At 50.7% G+C, this 18,190-nt stretch overlaps 1 protein-coding gene across 5 annotated transcripts; it reads left to right on the forward strand.

Annotated features, from left to right (window-relative positions):
* Nucleotides 1-953: 953 nt before the first annotated feature.
* On the forward strand, nt 954-15,523 carry FBXW5 (F-box and WD repeat domain containing 5). 5 transcript variants are annotated; one of them, XM_083406462.1, is made up of 9 exons: nt 954-1,061; nt 2,677-2,887; nt 4,035-4,192; nt 5,372-5,546; nt 6,487-6,635; nt 7,329-7,830; nt 8,872-9,019; nt 10,563-10,775; nt 12,219-15,523. In XM_083406462.1, the coding sequence occupies exons 2-9, from the start codon at nt 2,704-2,706 to the stop codon at nt 12,463-12,465; spliced, it is 1,776 nt and encodes a 591-aa protein (XP_083262588.1). In that variant the 5' UTR covers nt 954-1,061; nt 2,677-2,703; the 3' UTR covers nt 12,466-15,523. The 5 variants fall into 5 exon arrangements, with proteins under 5 accessions (XP_083262588.1, XP_083262590.1, XP_083262589.1 ...); XM_083406464.1 differs by having other exon boundaries at nt 997-1,040; XM_083406463.1 differs by having other exon boundaries at nt 1,010-1,054.
* Nucleotides 15,524-18,190: the final 2,667 nt, after the last annotated feature.

An 18,190-nucleotide genomic window follows, 5' to 3' on the forward strand; every position in this document is an offset into this window, starting at 1 on the left:
AACAAGAGATCACATAAGATGGTGGCTCTTCGGATTTCTAGTTTCTCGTAGGTTCTTGTCAGCTGGAAGGTTTCCTCCCCGTAGAGGTGAGATATTTGCTTTCGTAGATTTTCACGGGTACAGGAATGCAGGTTTTGGTGTCCTCGGGTGTCTTCCCGTGTAAAAGTTGGGGTGTCTGGCGACGTTTGGTGGCTGGCACAGGCCACAAAACCACAGCTCGCCCCTATACACGAAGCCAAGCCAGAGCACAACCAAGTGCAGTACAGCCATCTTCTCAGAAAAACTCTTCACAAAGTTCAAGAGTTCAAGACACGAAGGCTTTAGCAACTAATCCACACCTAATGACCCACCTAAGTGGGATTCAGGAAATCACTCAAGAAATCACTCAAGATATCCCTCAAGTAATTAAGGAACAAAAGAAGAAAAGGCACACTAGCCTGGGAACCTCCTCTCTGCCCAGAACATTGGAGGCTATACACCACACCTCCTCAACAGTATTTATAGGAACTCAAACACTAAGATCCTGCTCTGTTCCAGTAACAAGAAGCCGAAAGCACCAGCCTGAAGATGACGAGTGAGACCTCGTCGAAACGTCGCCTAGACACCCCAACTTTTACACGGGAAGACACCCGAGGACACCAAAACCTGCAACCATATATATATATATATATATGACCGTATATATATATGACCTTAAAATTATTATAACGGTAACATAATGACCAATATGTTTTAATGGGGACCCATCTTCACGAATTCTCCTTCCCTCTCTCTCAATTAAACCAAAACCCCCCATTTTGATTCTGCAATGCACAATATTCCGCCAGGAGGCGCCGCGGCCGAGCTCCCTCTTGTGGCCAAACAGCCAATTGCTCCCCCTTCGCCGTCTCCGGGCTCGCCGCGCCTGCGCAGGGAGAGCGGCGGACGAGGGAGGGGAACCACGGAGACAGGAGGCCTAGAGTGGTTAAGCATAGAGCAGGGAACGGAAGGCGGCTTCTGACGGTGGCGGCCGGAAGCGGAAGGGCCCTTCCGGAAATGATGTAGGAAGCAGCTGGTAGGAGGTCTGTTGTTGTGGGGGGGAAGGGTGGGGGGAGTCGCCTGGGATGCGGGGGGAGGGGAGGCCTGGGGGGGAGGGGTCCCCAAAGAGATGCGAGGGGGAGGGGAGTCTGTATGGAGGGGGGAGGGGGGCCAGTTTGGGGAATAAGGAGGAGGGGGGCTGAGAACCAGAAGAAACCAGTCAAAAAGCCCAAGAGGGGAGCTGGGAAGGGGGGGGAAGAAATGGGGAGAGTATCTCTATGGGGGGGCAGGAGGCAGTTTTGGCTGGTTTGTTATTTATTATTATTTATTTCCTAACATTTATGCACCACCCCGTTGCAGAAAACCACAATGCAGCAAAAATAAGATAAAACTGACAAAGGGACCCACGGAGGGGAGGGTGGGAGGTCTGGAGATTCAGAGAAATCTCTAAATGTGGATATGTATTTTTTATTTTTCTAATTTTACACTTGTAAAATCAAATTAAAATTATTTTTTTTAAAAAAGATAAAACTGCAAAATAGAGGGGGAACCCACAACCCTACTTTTAAAAACACACCATTGTGAAAATACTGAAGCAGATGGCAACGGCCTTGATTTCCTCAGCATCTGGGTGAAGCTTATCTAAGCAGGGAATTTTTTTAGCAGATGGCACCTGCCTGGGCCCAAGGGGCAGGGAGCTCCAAAGTGCCGGTGCTGCCACATTAAGCGACCATGTTCTTGCCACATAAGACCTGTTCTGCAGGGCCAATTCTGCCACTTGAAGAGTGCCAGTGGGCACCAGGAGGCACACAATCTGCTAGGTAAATTGGTCCTGAGTTGTTGAGGGCTTTATATGCTCATAGTAGCACCTTGAACTAGGCCCAGCAGCAAATTATCAGCCGGTGCACATCTCTGAGCAGAGGTGTTACATGCTGACATGGCCTCACAAGGTTTGAAGCAGAAGGGAGAGGGGGTTACCCCCTACAAATCAAGTTATTTGGCAACAAGCAGCGTCTGAAACTCCTATTGTTCTAGGTTCATTTGTGACAATGAATTTCATTAGCGCAAGCAGTTTTTGAGCTCTGGGCGCAGTAGGGCGCCTAAGATATGAGATTAAGACTGCAGAGTGGGAGGAAAGGAGAACCCCAGCTACTCTGAAGGCTGGAGAAGAGACCCTCTTAAGAATATTAGGGGGTGGGCAGGGGAAGGACTAGTCCATGTGAAAAATGAGCATAAGATTTTAGCTGCAGTTCATTCATTTTCAGCTTTGTATTCTTGCCATAAAAAAGTGGGTCATTCCATTGTTGCTCCCATAACCATGGTTTAAGGTGCCATTTAGCTCCTGGCTTCCATATCTCAGTTTCTAACACTGACAACAAGAAATTGTACAGATTGCTGCTTGAGTTTGCTTTCCCCCCCCCTTCCATCCTCATCCATTTCTCCTCTCATGTGTCTCTCTTTCTTGAAGAACGCAAGCTTGCAGGAGCAGGCACTGTTTTGTTTTCACCGACTGTGACCAGGGATTTGAACCCTGGTTTCCAAGTTCCTAGTCCAAACACCACACCACGCTGTCTCTCTTTTTTGTCATAGCCGCTTCTTCGCCTACCGTTCTAGAGCATCCTTTGCCCAAACCTGTCCCCCTTTCCCTTGGTCTTGCAGGGCGCTTGGCAGTGACAGGATGCCACGATGGACGGTGGGGTTCTCCCTGACAGCATCCTTTTTGAGATATTCCTGTACTTGGACTACTCGGACGTCCTCTCAGCGGGGCTCGTGTGCCGGCAGTGGCATGCCGTGGCGCAGGACGAAGTGCTCTGGAAGGACCTTTTCTACAGATACTATCCAGTAGCCCGGGACGTCCCACGACACCCAGGTATGTCCTCCCTTGCAGAGCAGGCAGCCTCAAAACTGGGAAAGAGTAATTGCTGTGCCCCTAATCTGTTGCCCCGTACTGGTGTCAGCTCGATTTGGAGGTGAGGCTTATAGCTGAGGAATGAGGAAAATTGGAAACAGACTGGAGAGTGACTCTCGCACTCAAGGCAGAGAGAGGAAGCAAGGAATAAGACTTGTAGATCTTCAGCTGAGATAGCTCAGCCTGTAGAGCAGACGACTCTTAATCTCAGGGTTGTGGGTTTGAGCCCCACGTTGGGCAAAATATTCCTGCATTGCAGGGGGTTGGACTAGATGACCCTCGGGTTCCCTTCCAACTCTACCATTCTGTGATAATCGCAGCAGAAAGAGAGGCCAGCTGGAATAATGCAGGATAATAGAAATGCTGCCTGAGTCTTGGTCTCTGGGTATTTATTGATTTCATTTATTTGTTTGGAGCAGGGGTCAGCAACCTTTTTCAGCCGTGGGCCGGTCCATCGTCCCGCAGACCATGTGGTGGGCCAGACTGTTATTTTGAAGGGGGGAAATGAACAAATTCCTATGCTCCACAAATAACCCAGAGATGTATTTTAAATAAAAGCACACATTCTACTCATGTAAAAACACTAGGCAGGCCCCACAAATAACCCAGAGATGCATTTTAAATAAAAGGACACATTCTACTCTTATAAAAACACGCTGATTCCTGGACCGTCCGCAGTCCCGATTGAGAAGGCGATCGGGCCGCATCTGGCCCACAGGCCTTAGGTTGCCTACCCCTGGTTTAGAGCATGTATGCTGGGCACTCCTAGTGAAAAGGCTCCTAGAGCAGCATATATACAAACAAAACAAGACAGTCTCTGCCCCTGCAGGCTTACAGTCTACAACCCATGGCACACAAGGAAAGAGGGAGGAGAGGGAGAAGGAAAATCAAAACCTGGACACCAGTTTCTGAACAGTTGCTCCTATGATGGCCAAATGCTGGCCCATTTCCGGGGCTGGAGGTGCCTGAGGGAGAGGCAGCCTGATGCAATGGCTGCCCCTTGAGGGAAAGGAGGCTTGATGGAGGTGGTCTGGTAATCCCTTCAGATTTTCAGCAAGGGGTGGTGGGTCCTGCTGCCCTCCTCCTCCTCTTCCTCTTTCCTCTGCAGCTGCCACTTCCTGGTATGGCGAGTTCCAGCGGCTGTCTGACACCATCCCCTGCGTGGAAGTTCAGACGTTGGCAGAGCACAGCGACCAAGTCCTCCACCTCAGCTTCTCCCACAATGGCTACCTGCTGGCCTCCTGCTCCAAGGACTGTACCGTTAAGGTGACGCAGGGCAGAGGGGGAACGAATCCTAACTATAACACACTGTGTTTCAAGCAGTTGAAGCTTTGCTCCGTAATCCTCACAGCAACCCTGGAAGGTAGGTTGCTTGTTTTGATCCCTGCGTCGGTGACGGGAATTGAGAGCAGAGAGACCCAGCTTGAGAGCCCCGTCTCAGCCTTGAAGAGAACAGGGTGATTTGGGCCCAGTCATCTTTTCTGCTTCACCTACCTTGCAGGGTTGTTGTGAGGATGGCATAAGCAGGCGAGGGAGTCTCATGTGCGCTGCCGAAACCTTCCTGGAGGAAAGGCGGGTATTGCCGGGGGTTGGGCTGGATGACCCTCAGGGTCCCTTCCAGCACTAGGGTTCTGTGAAAGGGCGGGGGGGGGCATTCTAAGGCAGGACTGTGTGTCCTGTACTTTAAATACACACGTAACCTCTCAGGGTCATGAATTTGAGTCCCATGTTGGGCAGAAGATTTCTGCATTCCTGCAGCTCTTCCAATGATTTCCCATAGAAACACTAAATTCTCCAACTCAAGACGAACATTCATGGTCTCTTTTATACAGTCAAACCTTAGTCACCGGACATAATCCATTCCGGAAGACCGTTCGACTTCCAAAACGTCTGACAACCAAGGCGTTGCTACCCTTTGGTTGCAAGAGCTTCTTGCACTCAAACAGAAGCCGCGTTGGACATTCAAGTTCCGAAAAATGTTTGAAAACCAGAGCGTTTACTTTTGGGTTTTCGGCATTCGGGAGCCAAAGCGTTCAAAAACTGAGCCGTTCAAGAACTGAGGTTTGACTGTATTGCATTATTTCTGGAGTGGGTTTTGCTGATCATGAGAGGGACAAAAATCTAAACCAGGGTTTCCCAAACTTGGGTCTCCAGCTGTTGTCGTCATCCCTGACAACTGGCCCTGCTCTTTGGGATGATAGGAGTTGTAGTCCAACAGCAGCTAGAGACCCAAGTGAAATTCTATATCAGGAGTAAGCTGCGCTGGGACACAGTGGAACATTTCAGAGGGGAGACAAGCAGAAGATTGGGCCCTCAGCTCCTCAGAGGACATCGCCCGCCCTCTTCCAAGTGTGTCTCCCCAGCGATAAGGACTAGTAACTTAGAGCTGCCCTTTTGCTGCCCAGCCGTCTTGATGGGCCTCCCTTTCCTACTTTCTCTTGGCAGATCTGGAACAATGGCCTGCCTCTCTCCCTGCTCCACAGCACCAGCATGAAGAAGTACAACTGGAAGTACACCCAGTTCTCCCAGTTCAACGCAGACGACTCCCTCCTCCTTGTCTCTGGGGTCTTCGTGGGGCCCCGGACTACTTCCTCAGGCGAGATCGCTGTCATCGATCTGGGTAAAAAGCAACGGGCTTTGCTGTTCCTCCCTTGTCACCCCACAAAGCTTAAGAATGAGCTTCCTGGAAGCTGCCTTCCTTTAGCAAAGTCTGCTGGTGTCAAGGACTGGCTGGATGAGGAGGAACAGAGGGAAGCACCTGCCAGAGAACCCCCTAGGGAAGCCACAGAAGGGGGAGGCTCAGAGCTCGGGGAGTGGGGTGGTGGACTGGTCAGAGGGGGAAGGAATGGTTGGGTGCTGAAGAGGCAACAGGCTTTTGCAAGCAAGAGGAGCCAGGTGCAGAAAGCAGTTCAGTCTCTGCAGAGGAAGCAAAGGCAGAGGGGAGAGGCCGCAGAAGCTGCACGGGAACTGGCTGCTCTTCCTGTGCTAAGGTCCCCTCCCCACTTGACTACAGGGACATGGAGGGCATTGCAAGTAGCAGAACAAATAATAATAATAATAATAATAATTTTTTATTTGTACCCCGACCATCTGGCTGGGTTTCCCCAGCCACTCTGGGCGGCTTCCAACAAAGACCAAAAATACACTAAAATGTTACACATTAAAAACTTCCTTCAGATGTCTTCTGAATGTCAAGTAGTTGTTTATCTCTTTTACATCTCATGGGAGGGCATTCCACAGAGCAGGCGCCACCACCAAGAAGGCCCTCCACCTGGTTCCCTGTAGCACAGATTCCCCCCACCCCCTAGCATAGTTTTAAGGCTGTTTGCAAAACATCTATCTGTGGAGGAAGAGACTTAGAGCGAAGTAGAAAGCAACCGGCAACAGTTTGATAGGGGGTCAGTCCTACTTCACAGGGTTGTTGTGAGGATGAAATGGGGAGTGGGAGAACCACGTGGCCACACTGAGATCCTTGGAAGATAAAAGGCAGTTTTTAAATGTCTTAAATAATAAAAAAACAACGAAAGCCATATTAGGTTCTCGGCGTTTTCTCCTTCCAGAAAACTTTGCCCTCCTGTCCCGGGTTCGCAACAAGCCCTACGACGTGTTTGGCTGCTGGCTGAACGAGACCCACCTGATCTCTGGGAACCTGCACCGTATGGGGAACTACACCTCCTGCTCTGTGCTGTGGCTGAACAACGCCTTCCAGGTGGGCAAGGGGGGGGGCTGCCCGCTAGGGCTGGGCGAGATATTTGAAAACAGTTTCGAAGTCCATATCATGATACCAGTTTCATAATTTATGACCTGGTGTGTGTGTGTGTGTGTGTGTGTCCTATGCAAAAATCACAATGTGGGGAAAACTGAAGCCATCCAGTGCCTCTCCGCAGCTCCATCCTTATTTCAGGCATTGTGATATAACAGTATATTGAAATGTTTAGCTGGTGATGCATCACGATGTAGAAAACCAAATATTGCCCTGCTGTACTGCCCAGGTGCCGGGGGCTGTTGGCTTTTGCAGGGAAAGGGAACCAGCTACCTCACCCTCCCTCTGTATTCGGAATCCGAGTGCATGCTTTGATAGGCAGCAGAGAAATGCACAAAACGAGTGCGGGAAAGGACATCGTTGAGGGAATCTGCTTGCTCTGGCAATATGAAGTGTGTTTGGGCAGGGAAAACTCAGCCTTGAGCAGGCCTGGTGGAGAGGAGGAACCCAGCTCTGAGAGCACAACTTAATTTATGTGTGTGTGTAAAGCTAAAGCGAGGGGCTGCCTGCATAGAAGCCTGTGTGGTTTACAGGTGTGTTGGGCTCCCCTTTCATGGTTTCCCCCGTGACCAAGTAAAGCTGCCTTAAATGTCACAGCAGAAGGAGACCCACAGCACCTCCCTCCTCTTGGGCTTGCAGGGCGTCGAGTCCGAGAACATGAACGTGGTAAAGAGGCTGTTCAAGATCCAGAACCTGAACGCCAGCAAGATCCGGATGGTGACCGTGGCAGACTGCAGCCGCTACGACCCCTCTGACCTCCTCCTGAACCATGGGGAGCACTTGGAGGGCGGGACCAGGAGCCCCTGCCAGGCCCCCAACCTCTGCAGCGACAGCGAGGAGGAGGAAGAGCAGGCGGAGGAGCAGCAGCAGGCCAAGCAGAAGGCAGCGCCAGAACCGGGCTCCTCGGGGGCAGAGAACCAGGCGGGCGCTGGCAGTGGGCTGGGCCGCTTCCTGACGGACATCATCGAGGGGCGAGTCCGGCCGGTCATGACGGAGCTACAGATGGAAGCCAAAGTCGCCCAGCTCCTGGCGCAGAACAGGACAAAGCCCCCCGAGCCCAACTTGCTGTCCACGGAGGGGAGCACTAAGAAATACTTGATCTTCACCACCGGCTGCCTCGCCTTCTCCCCACACCAGATTGGTAAGGGGGGGTATTTGTGTGGGGCTCTGGCAGCCCTGTTTAGGGAAGCTTTTAATGTTTGATGCATTACTGTATTTTAATATTCTGTTGGAAGCAGCCCAGAGTGGCTGGGGAAACCCAGCCAGATGGGCGGGGTATAAATAATAAATTATTATTATAGTATTATTATATTATTATTGGGCAGTGTGAAAAACAGCCTCTCCACTACATTGGCTCCCAGCATGTTTCTGAGCACAATTCAAAGTGTTGGTGCTGACCTTGAAAACCCTAAATGGCCTCGGCCCAGGATACCTGAAGGAGTGTCTCCACCCCCATCATTAGGCCCGGACACTGAGGTCCAGCTCCGAGGGCCTTCTGGCGGTTCCCTCCCTGCGAGAAGTGAGGTTACAGGGACCCAGGCAAAGGGCCTTCTCGGTGGTGGCGCCCGCCCTGTGGAACGCCCTCCTGGCAGATGCCAAGGAAATAAACAACTATATGACATTTAGAAGACATCTGAAGGCAGCCCTGTTTAGGGAAGGTTTTAATGTTTGATGCTTAGTCGTGTTTTTAATATTCTGTTGGGAGCCATCGAGGATGGCTGGGGAAACCCAGCCAGATCGGCAGAATATAAATAATAAATTATTATTATTAAATTATTATTAGTTTCTGGGGAGAAAGAGGGAAGCGGTCGTCATTTTCATACCCCCCCGCCCCCACATTCTGAAAGGACCTCCTGTTCTGACCCCAGGCACTGAAGACTGCCAGAGATACACTGATGTAAAAAATGGAGACCCAGGTGTTGGTTTTTTATTTTGATAACATTTCCATGGAATCATAGAGTTGGACGGGACCCTGAGGGTCATCCAGCCCAACCCCCTGCAATGCAGGAATCTCAACTCAAGCATCCATGGCAGATGACCACCCAACCTCTGCTTAAAAGCCTCCAAGGATGGAGAATCCACAACCTTCTGAGGGAGACCGTTTCACTGTTGAGCATCTCTTGGCCTCAGAAAGTTGTTCCTGATCTTCTTGCCTCTTCCCCCACCCTCTGTGCTCCCCCAGGAATTAAGCAGATCTCGCCTCACCAGATGACGACCGCAGGCCCCGTCCTTGGAGAGGAGAGAAACTCAGACAAGTTCTTTGATTCACTCGACCACGTCATTGATTTCCACGGGCATATTATCGGCATGGGCCTCTCCCCTGACCACAGGTAACGGGGGGCAGGCGGGGGGGCTGCCAACCATATGGAAGGAGGAGGAGGAGGAAGGGGGAAATCTCCTCCGAAGGGTGGGAGACAACAGGGTTCTTTTGCAGGCAGGAATTCCCCAGGTGTCTTCCCCGAAAGCTCCAGAAGGCCCAGGCAAGTTTGGTCCCCAGTGGTATCTGGGAAAGACCCTGCCTTGTTTGACATCCTGGAAATTGAATTGAATTTTATTATTACAGTCACAGACCAGTTCCGGCTCACTTACAATATCAGGAAAATCATAAAACACAACAGGAATACGTTGAATTGCAATTGGGTATAACGGAGACAATTCAGATATAGCGGCAATTAAAAATATATATTAAATCTTGATCACTAAAATATAACCTAAACTTGTCGTTTAAAACATTAATCATTTTGGTAGTACAGCTTGTTCCCTAAGTTTTATGGCAGACGCACAGAATTTGGCCACCCTTAGCGTGATCTCCAGATCTTTGTCCTCCACCAGGAGTTTTAGACAGACACCCTGGAGAATGTGGTCTTGGAAGTTTAAAAGGGAAGATCCACTCATCCTTCAAACGGTTGGGAGATTTGGGACAGATCAAAGGAAGTCCTGCTTCGCACAGCGCCTAGTGAACCTGTGGAACTCCCTCCCACTGGAAGCAGGGTTGCCCACTGGCCTGGTTGGCTTCAAGAGAGGATTAGGCAAATTCGTGGAAGAGGAGAGGGCTGTCAGTGGCTCTGCTCTGCCTCCATGGAGGCAGCCGTGCTTCTGAAGACCAGTTCCTGGAAACCCCAGGAGGGGAGAGGGCTGCTCTTGCGCTCGGATCCTGCTCGCGGGTTTCCCTCTGGGGCATCTGGTTGGCCACTGTGAGAACAGGATGCTGCACAAGATTGGGCGCCCTTTGGCCTGATCCTGCAGGCTCTCCCTACATTCTTAGTCATGAGAGCAGCTTGCCAGAAAAGACAGCCCAGTCTCCAAGGGGAGGCAGCCTCCATGTGTCAGGTGCAGAAGCCTCTTCAGAGTGACAAGAACTTTAAGGAGCCCCCCTCGCCACTGCCTGTGCTGGTCACAGTCCTGAGCTTTAGCTATTCATGGCTAAATGGATGAAGCTGCCTTATCTCAGGGGTCCATCTAGCCTAGTATCGCCTGCCCCAATTGGCAGCAGCACCTCTTCAGGATTGGGGGCAGAGAAAGGTCTTCTTCCCCCCTTAACTGCTCCCTTTCCTGGGTCATGCGGAGGCAAGCGGGGGGGGCGGAGAGCCCCAGTGAACTCCCTCTTCCAGTGTGGTGTAGTGATTAAGAGCGGTGGACTCGTAATCTGGTGAACCGGGTTCGCGTCTCCGCTCCTCCACCTGCAGCTGCTGGGTGACCTTGGGCCAGTCACACTTCTCTGAAGTCTCTCAGCCCCACTCACCTCACAGAGTGTTTGTTGTGGTGGAGGAAGGGAAAGGAGAATGCTAGCTGCTTTGAGACTCCTGAGGGTAGTGATAAAGCGGGATATCAAATCCAAACTCCTCCTCTTCTTCCTCCCCGCCTCGCCTGCAGGTACTTGTATGTGAACAGCCGGGCCTGGCCCCAGGACTCTGTCATTTCCGACCCTTTGCACCCGCCCCCCATCTCTGAGGAGATCGACCTCCACGTGGTGGACCTCAAGACCATGACGGAGGCCCAGGGACCCTTGCGAGGCCACCGGGCGCACACTCCCAGCAACGACTTCTTCTTCATATTCTTGGATGTCAGCAGAGACTTCGTGGCCAGGTGAGCTGCAGGAGCTGGTCAGAGTCCTTTGGTCTGTGGGGTGGAGTGGGGGTCCGAACAGCACTTCCCTGCTCTTTCAGCCTTTCCCTCTGCCACCCTCCCCTCCGCCTGAATGCCCTTCCTCACCGCAGTGGCCTGCAGGCCGTTGCGAGAACCAGCAGTGGGGAAGTCCAGTCTGGCATCTGAGCCCCTGGCCTGGTGGACCCGCTTTGCTGAAGGTGACTGGCCTTTTGGCTGACCCTCAATACATCTCTCTCAATGCAGGCTGCAGCTACAGAGCTCGTTGCAACAGCTTGTGTGGATGCCTTAAAGAAAGAATGAATTGTTGGATTTAGTCCTCATAATCACAAGATTTTGAGGCTGAGAACATCAGTAACTGAAAGGAGGGGAGGAGCTTCCTGCAATCTGGGACAGATACTTGTATAAATTAAATCAGTATATTGATTGATTGATTGATTGATTGATTGATTGGATGATTGGTTGCCTTCCCTTCACCGCAAGATCCCAGAGCAGGATACGGCATTATACTGGAGTAGGAAAATAATGCCAAGATATTTCACATCTGGCAACCAATGCCCCACTTTTGTTTTAGATTGTACAGTCTATGAGTAGACAAGTCTAAAAAGCCCAGGACACAAATTTTCACAGCCCTCTAGCAGCTCTGGTGCCTCATTTACAGTCGTACCTTGCTTGACGAACACCTTGCGAGTTGAATGTTTTGGCTCCTGAATGCCGCAAATGTTTCGGTTTGCGAACTATTTTTGGAAGTTGAACATCTGATGGGGCTTCCATGGCTTCCGATTGGCTGCAGGAGCTTCCTGAAGCCAATCAGAAGCTGCGCTTTGGTTTCCGAACGTTTTGGAAGTCGAACAGACTTCCAGAACAGATTCCGTTCGACTTCCAAGGTACGAATGTATTTAGCATTAACTATGGAAGTGTATACTTCATTCTGAACAAACAAAGCTTCCTGATTTATATTTTGCTCTCGGAGTCTTTGTTTGGTCAGACTCAAGTATATAATTGCAGAATTGATGCTAAATACTTTACTTCTGGTCAGTGAGCCTACACAGCTGCTAGAAGGCTGTGAAATATTATGTCCCAGGCTTTTTAGACTCATCTAAAAAAGTATTATCTGAAACCCAAGGAGTGTTTTGGTTACCAGATGTGAAAAATATGGGCATTATTTTCAGCTCTCCTACCCCACTATTAAAAACAATTTAAAAACACCTTGCAACCGTAAAAAGAAGGTGGATCCTCATTGCAAGCAAGATTTACCTGCCCCTGTAGTAAAAGGCCATTTGCCAGACCTGGTACCAGCCACTCAGTAATAATACTGAGGACTAGAATCTTGATGTCTTCTGCAGCCGCTCAGTGGGGACAGCCTCTGCGGCAGAAGGCAAGTCCCCGCTTTGTCACGACCGTTCTCTCTCATATCCCTTGCAGTGGGGCGGAGGATCACCACGGCTACGTCTGGGACCGGCACTACGGGATCTGCTTGGCCAAGCTGCAGCACAGCGACGTGGTCAACTCGGTGGCCTTCAGCCCCATGGAACAGGAACTCTTGTTGACGGCCAGCGATGACGGGGCCATCAAAGTGTGGCGCTCCCCCCGCACTGTAAGGCTCCTTCAGGCTGAGAAGCCCCGGCCACAGAAGCGCTCCTTCTCTTGGGTCACGAACCGGAGGAGGTGAACTGAACCATCGTGGCCCTGCAACCTGCAAGATCACCGTGTCTGCTTGCTGCAGCCGGGCTGCCTCGTGAAAAACCCTGCCGTAGAAAGACAGCGGGCCCAGTGGCCTAGGGTGAGATCAGAAGGGGGTTCTGGAGTTTTCGGGTGGGGTTCGCTGGCTAAGAGGGGAAACCCGTTTGGCTGCAGTTGCCCTGGGCTCAAAATGGTTAGGGGTGCAGATTTTGACACCCGGGGCTGCCTCAGCACAGCTATGTGCTTCCACCACTGGGGTCCCTTCAAAATGGCTTCTTCATGAGAACCAGGAAGTGATCTCTCCAGACACCGGAACGACTCTTCTTTTCTTATCTCTGCGGCTGCAATCACCATTAGGCAGTTGAATGCACATGTGTATACTCCGTTTGTTTCCATCGCTCCCACCACCACCACCCTCTGCACAGCCCGGGCACTGGCAACCCACACTATGGCACTGCTTCTCAGTTAAGGCAACTATGGCAGAGCCCTGGGGAAATCGCAAGAGGGCACAGTATTAACATGTCACACCAGAAACCTCCAAGCCCCTTTCTCCTGCCACCCAAACGCTGATCTCCTTCTGTTTCCATGGGCAGAAACAGACACGTTTCCACAGTGCTCCTGTTCTACAGCCGATCATGAAATAGTGCCCTGGACGAGCCCCTCCCACTCATCTCTAGGTAGATTGAAAAACACATTTAACTTATTATTTTCCCTGGGCACCTGGACCCTACGATCTGGCAGGTTTGTGTTTTAGCTAGGAATCAGTCTGTGTGGAAGCCTCACACTCCAGAGAGTCCAGGGTCTCTGGCTCTGCCCAGTAAACCAATCGGAAACATCCCTTTGGCTGTTTCTGGGCTGAGCCGCCACCTGCTCCTCGTTCCCTCCTGGTTGCAGAGCTTCTGCGGCCAGGGCGGCGCTCACCCTGGTTTGAGCACCCTGGTTGCAGAAGCTCTTTGCTTTTGTCCAGAGCACTCCCAAACACCCACTTTGCCTTTACACGGAGGCCAGGAGGCAAAGAGAGAGTTGCCGAGCGGGAGGAGGGGGGCGAGCAAGCACAGTGCCAAATGGGGAGGGAATTTGAGGATTAGCTTTTCCTTTTTCCTAGCTGCCAAGTCCCTACTTGCTAGTTCGGATGTATCTCTGGGTGCCCCATCTGGCTTCCTTTCACCACTTGAAAGCTTGCGTGGAAATAAAGCAGCCTCTCCACAGACCTCTCTCCTGGGTGTACCTTTTGGGCACTTCCCCGCTTCCTGTGGCATCCGTGGAAACGTGGGGCTTCTGTTTCCAAAGTTGTAGCAAGACAAGGCTGCTGAGCCATTAGCAGAAATCAGTGGAGCCATTTAAAAATAGATTTCAGAAGCCTGGGAGCTCGGAGGGCGGGGATGGCGGGTCAGGGCAGGGAAAGGAGCTATAAAGGAAGAACAGAAATAAAGGCTGGTTGGTTGGTTCTCGTAAGTCCTCCTGAAGAACAGGGTGGGAGAGAGACTGGCAGATATTGGTCCAATACTGTATTAATTGCAGAGTCTGGCTCTCCTTCTAAGATGTGGCAAAGTATTTTCCGTGACGTTGCTAGAGGGTGCACTTTGAAAAACCCACACGAAAGATTTGCATGGATCAGAGAATTGGAAAACTGGCATAATTACAAGTAACGGCAGAGACTGTTCCTGCTGGATACTTGGATCCAGGTTTTGTTTTTTTCTAGAGAAAGAGGTGGTGGATTTTACATTCAGCTCCAGACACTGTGACGCCCCCCCCCCCCAGCACACGGCGCCAAGAGCTGGTGGAACGCACCAAAGAGGTGCTGGAACTCTGTTCCGGTGAGTTCCAGCTGGAGAAAAAGCCCTGCTTGGAACCACAGAATTGTCGAGTTGGAAGGAAGCCCAAGGCTCAGCTGGTCCAGCCTCCTGCTATGCAGGAATTCTGTGAAGAATATTGAATGTGGGGTGTATATGAAATATGAAAGAAGAATCTCAAACAACAACAAAAGCCCCATTCAGTTTTTTAAAAGAACAGTTTAAGCAGTTCCAACATGTGAAAGCATCGGCCCTCTCTGTCACAGTCCGGTTCATGAGCGATCGAAGTCCCGGCAGGGGACATCAGGACCAGGGGCAAGATGGCGGGGTGGGAGCAGGAACGGGAGTCCAGAAGCCAGGAGTCAGGAAGCCAAGAGTCCGAGGGTCAGGAAGCAAGAAACCAAACACAGCAAGGCAGGGAACATGTTGCTGTGGCAAAGAGCTGGAGGGAAATGCTGACCTTATAACCCTTCCCAGCTCTTGCCACCAGGTGCTGTGAGTTACCAATCGGCCTCACCTGTGAGGTCACGCCTTGCCCCTTCAGAACAAACATAGGAAGGCCCCAGTCCTGCAAAGACCTATTGGTCACAGGGCCTGGCTCCTGCACGCATACCTGACTCTGCTTTGCAGCTGGTGCTGCAGCCGGGAGGTGTAGATTGACTGCAGGTGCAAAGATCATAGAATTGTAAAGGGACCATCTAGTCCAACCCCCTGCTCAGCAGGTGCAAAGCTAGCGGGAGGGAGGGGTAGTTGCAGATGGCAAGAGGGCGGACGGGTCTCCTGACTCCTCCTCTGATTTTGGCTTTAGGTGTGATCTTTGAAACACAACCCCCTGTGTCAGTTGCGGACCTAATGTAGAAATAAATATCTAGCAGTAAGAGCTGATCAGCCGTGGGATGGAAAGTGGTGGACATTCCTTCCTTCCTTGGAGGTTGGGTGGCTGTCTGTCAGAGATGCTTGGATTGAGATTCCTGCATTGCAGGGGTTGGACCAAATGATCTTCAAGGTTTCTTCCAACTCGACAAATTCCATGATTCTTTCCCAAAAAGGGTGCATGTTCAGTTTTAAGTGTTCAGGGTGAGAGTGAATTTCGAGCAGCAAGTACGAGAGGCTGGCATTTTAAATATTTTGAGTGTGACTAAATACAACCTATCAGCACTTAAGAATACAAAAAAACACCCACATCTTTTTTGAGCAACTTCTGCTTGTCTTGGTGGTAGTCCTTATTTGTGAATAAAAGAAGGAAATGGCAAAGTGGAAGTCTGAGATTGCAGCTTTCTGAGATGCAGATGCACATCAGAGCCGAGGGCGATTGCAGCAGTTTTTGCATCCCGAAGTTTAAAGTTGTGGGATGACCTTCTCAGAGGGTTTGTGCTGTGAACCAGATTATATTGTTGACATGGCTTGTTTTCATATTCTGGGAACACTTCTCAGGATTATGTTGCTCCTCTCCTTAAACAATGAATCAGTAGCCACAAAAGTCTTTACGTTAGGAAACATTCCATTATCTGGAACGCACCAGAGGCTTTTATCCATTTGTTTAGGAGGTATAAACAATTTGCAAACCAGACCAGACATCTCTTCCTCCAGACTCCAGAACCAGTTTCAATCCATGTGCAAACACTCAAGGTTTACGGCGTCATTCTGTACTTTGGTGCTATGGTTGCAGTCCTTGATGCAGCCACCTTGGAGTAACCACCACGGAACTTAGTGGAACTTACTTCTGAGTAGGCAAGGATAGCCTTGCCCTGTTAAAAATAACAACAAAAATTGGGTTGAAAGAAAAATTGCATTCGGCTTGCACTGTGGGTCTTGAAACACTGTGGTCCTTCAATGAAATTGGGACCAGTTTCGTGGCAGGCAAACCATGCCCCTCTGTACCAAACTTTTGTGTGCTGGGGGCCCTCAGCTCTGCCTCCCATGAGCTGCCCTGCCTCCCCACAAGGTCCAGCAATCGCTGGTGCTTTGCTGCGCTTGCCCACATTAAAAAAAAATAATAATTTATTATTTATACCCCGCCCATCTGACTGGGGCTCCCCAGCCACTTCGGGTGGCTTCCAACCAAATATCAAAAACAGGTGTCTTTTAAAAGTAAAATAGTTGTTTATTGCCTTGACATCTGCTGGGAGGGCATTCCACAGGGCAGGCGCCACCACCGAGAAAGCCCTCTGCCTGGTTCCCTGTAACCTCACTTCTCGCACGGAGGGAACCGCCAGAAGGCCCTCAGAGCTGGACCTCAGTGTCTGGGCAGAACGATGGGGATGGAGACGCTCCTCCAGGTATACAGGACCGAATCATCTAGACCAACCCCCTGCAATGCAGGAATCCTTTGCCCAACGTGAGACTCACAACCCTGAGAATAAGAGTCTTGTGCTCTGTCAGCTGAGCTACATTCCCTGACTGGGAATCGAACCCGGGCTGCAGCAGTGAGAGCACTGGATCCTAACCACCAAGCAACCCGCAGGTGATGGTCTCTGCCTGCGGGGGAAGCAGATACTCTCTCACCTCACCTCCCTCTCCTTCCAGGCTGGAACGGGGTGGGGGGTGGGGGGGCAGGTCCTGAGATGATTTACAGCCACAAGTCAAGTGGGAATCGAGCCTCCCTTCCTGAGATTGTGCTCGCTATCAAGTCTCGGGAGATCAGGGACAGGTATATAAAGGAAAAAACGGCTTGCGGCTGCATGAACGCTGCAAGCTCAGCCTGGGTTGCAGCTGCTGCGCTGGATTGAGTTTCTCTCCATTTTGCAGAGCTAATGGCCGGCCGTTGGGCTTCCTGCTCCATTTCTAGGGTCTGTCTCTGGTCCCGTATTTTGGCCAGGAAGGACACCCCTCCCCAGAGAGGCTTTTGGAACTGCAGTCTGCCAGGGAAGGTCCTGAAGGAGCCCAAATACATGGAGAAGCCAAGCAGCAGCAGGAGGAGGATTACAGCAGTGCCCCTACCCTTAACCCAAACTGGCAGGAATGAGAGTGGCCAGTCCCTCACCTTTTTTTATTAATGCCCCCAGACACCCCTCCCACTTCATCTCCTTTCAAAAGCCAGACCAGGCAAAGCAGGGAGGGCTTCACTTTCTCACACAAATAACCACGTTGCACCTTTCCTTCCTTCCCCATCTATGCAGCCATCCCCCAGCTGCTTCCTCAGAGCAACCATCCTTGCAAAACTGCAAAGAAGGATGAGCCAGGAAAATGCCAGCAGGGCAAGGAAGTCTCAGCGACGGAGGTGGCATCGCTCAGTTGCCCCGTGTGCAGCCGGGCTAAGCTTGGCCTGAAAGCCTCCTCCCTGTTTTCCTTTAGAAGCAGAGTGGGACCTTGAGCAAGGGCAAGCACAACTCCTTTCTCAGGGCAGCAACTAGCTGACTGGGGTTAGGGACTGCTAAGCTGCAGCTGTCCCCATGTTGCTAGCCTCCTGAACTGCCAGGTGTGGGAAGCCTGGCTCTTTTCACCCTCCCTTTCCAATGATTCAGCACTTGGTGACTCCTTGCCCCAGAGCATGTACAGAGTAACACCCACATTGGCTGATCACAAAGTGTCCCTATTTTCCTTTCTCTCTCTCTCTCTCTCTCTCTCTCTCTCTCTCTCTTTTAAATTCATTTTTATTCAATTTCCCACTTTAACAATCAAATCAAATCACATTTAAATATTCCAAATTATACATATCAAATAATCCAAATATTCTGCCAGACTATAAATTTTTTAATAGGACTTCCCCTGCTTCAAGTTTGGAGGGCTCTGATCATCTCATACTTCTACTGCTTTTCATAGTTATTTCCGATGGTTCTTCTAATTCTTCCTGTTGTTAGCCTTCCTTCTTTCACGGCCTCTGAGTTGTTCCCACAAACGAGTTGAAACAAGCACTGATATGTTTCTGTGTGGATTTTATGTCTATGATTCCCCTCTATATGTTTGCAGCATCTCAGCCGC

Source organism: Podarcis tiliguerta (assembly GCF_965153285.1).
Source record: "Podarcis tiliguerta genome assembly, chromosome: 12".
NCBI classification, from domain to species: domain Eukaryota; kingdom Metazoa; phylum Chordata; class Lepidosauria; order Squamata; family Lacertidae; genus Podarcis; species Podarcis tiliguerta.

What these genes read in the sequence shown, in the direction of transcription:
- FBXW5 (XM_083406462.1), top strand. Translation starts at nt 2,704, where the DNA reads ATGGACGGTGGGGTTCTCCCTGACAGCATCCTTTTTGAGATATTCCTG. An exon ending in GGCTGAACAACGCCTTCCAG is followed by an intron (nt 6,636 to 7,328) that starts GTGGGCAAGGGG and finishes TTGGGCTTGCAG; the next exon opens with GGCGTCGAGTCCGAGAACAT. An exon ending in AGCAGAGACTTCGTGGCCAG is followed by an intron (nt 10,776 to 12,218) that starts GTGAGCTGCAGG and finishes TATCCCTTGCAG; the next exon opens with TGGGGCGGAGGATCACCACG.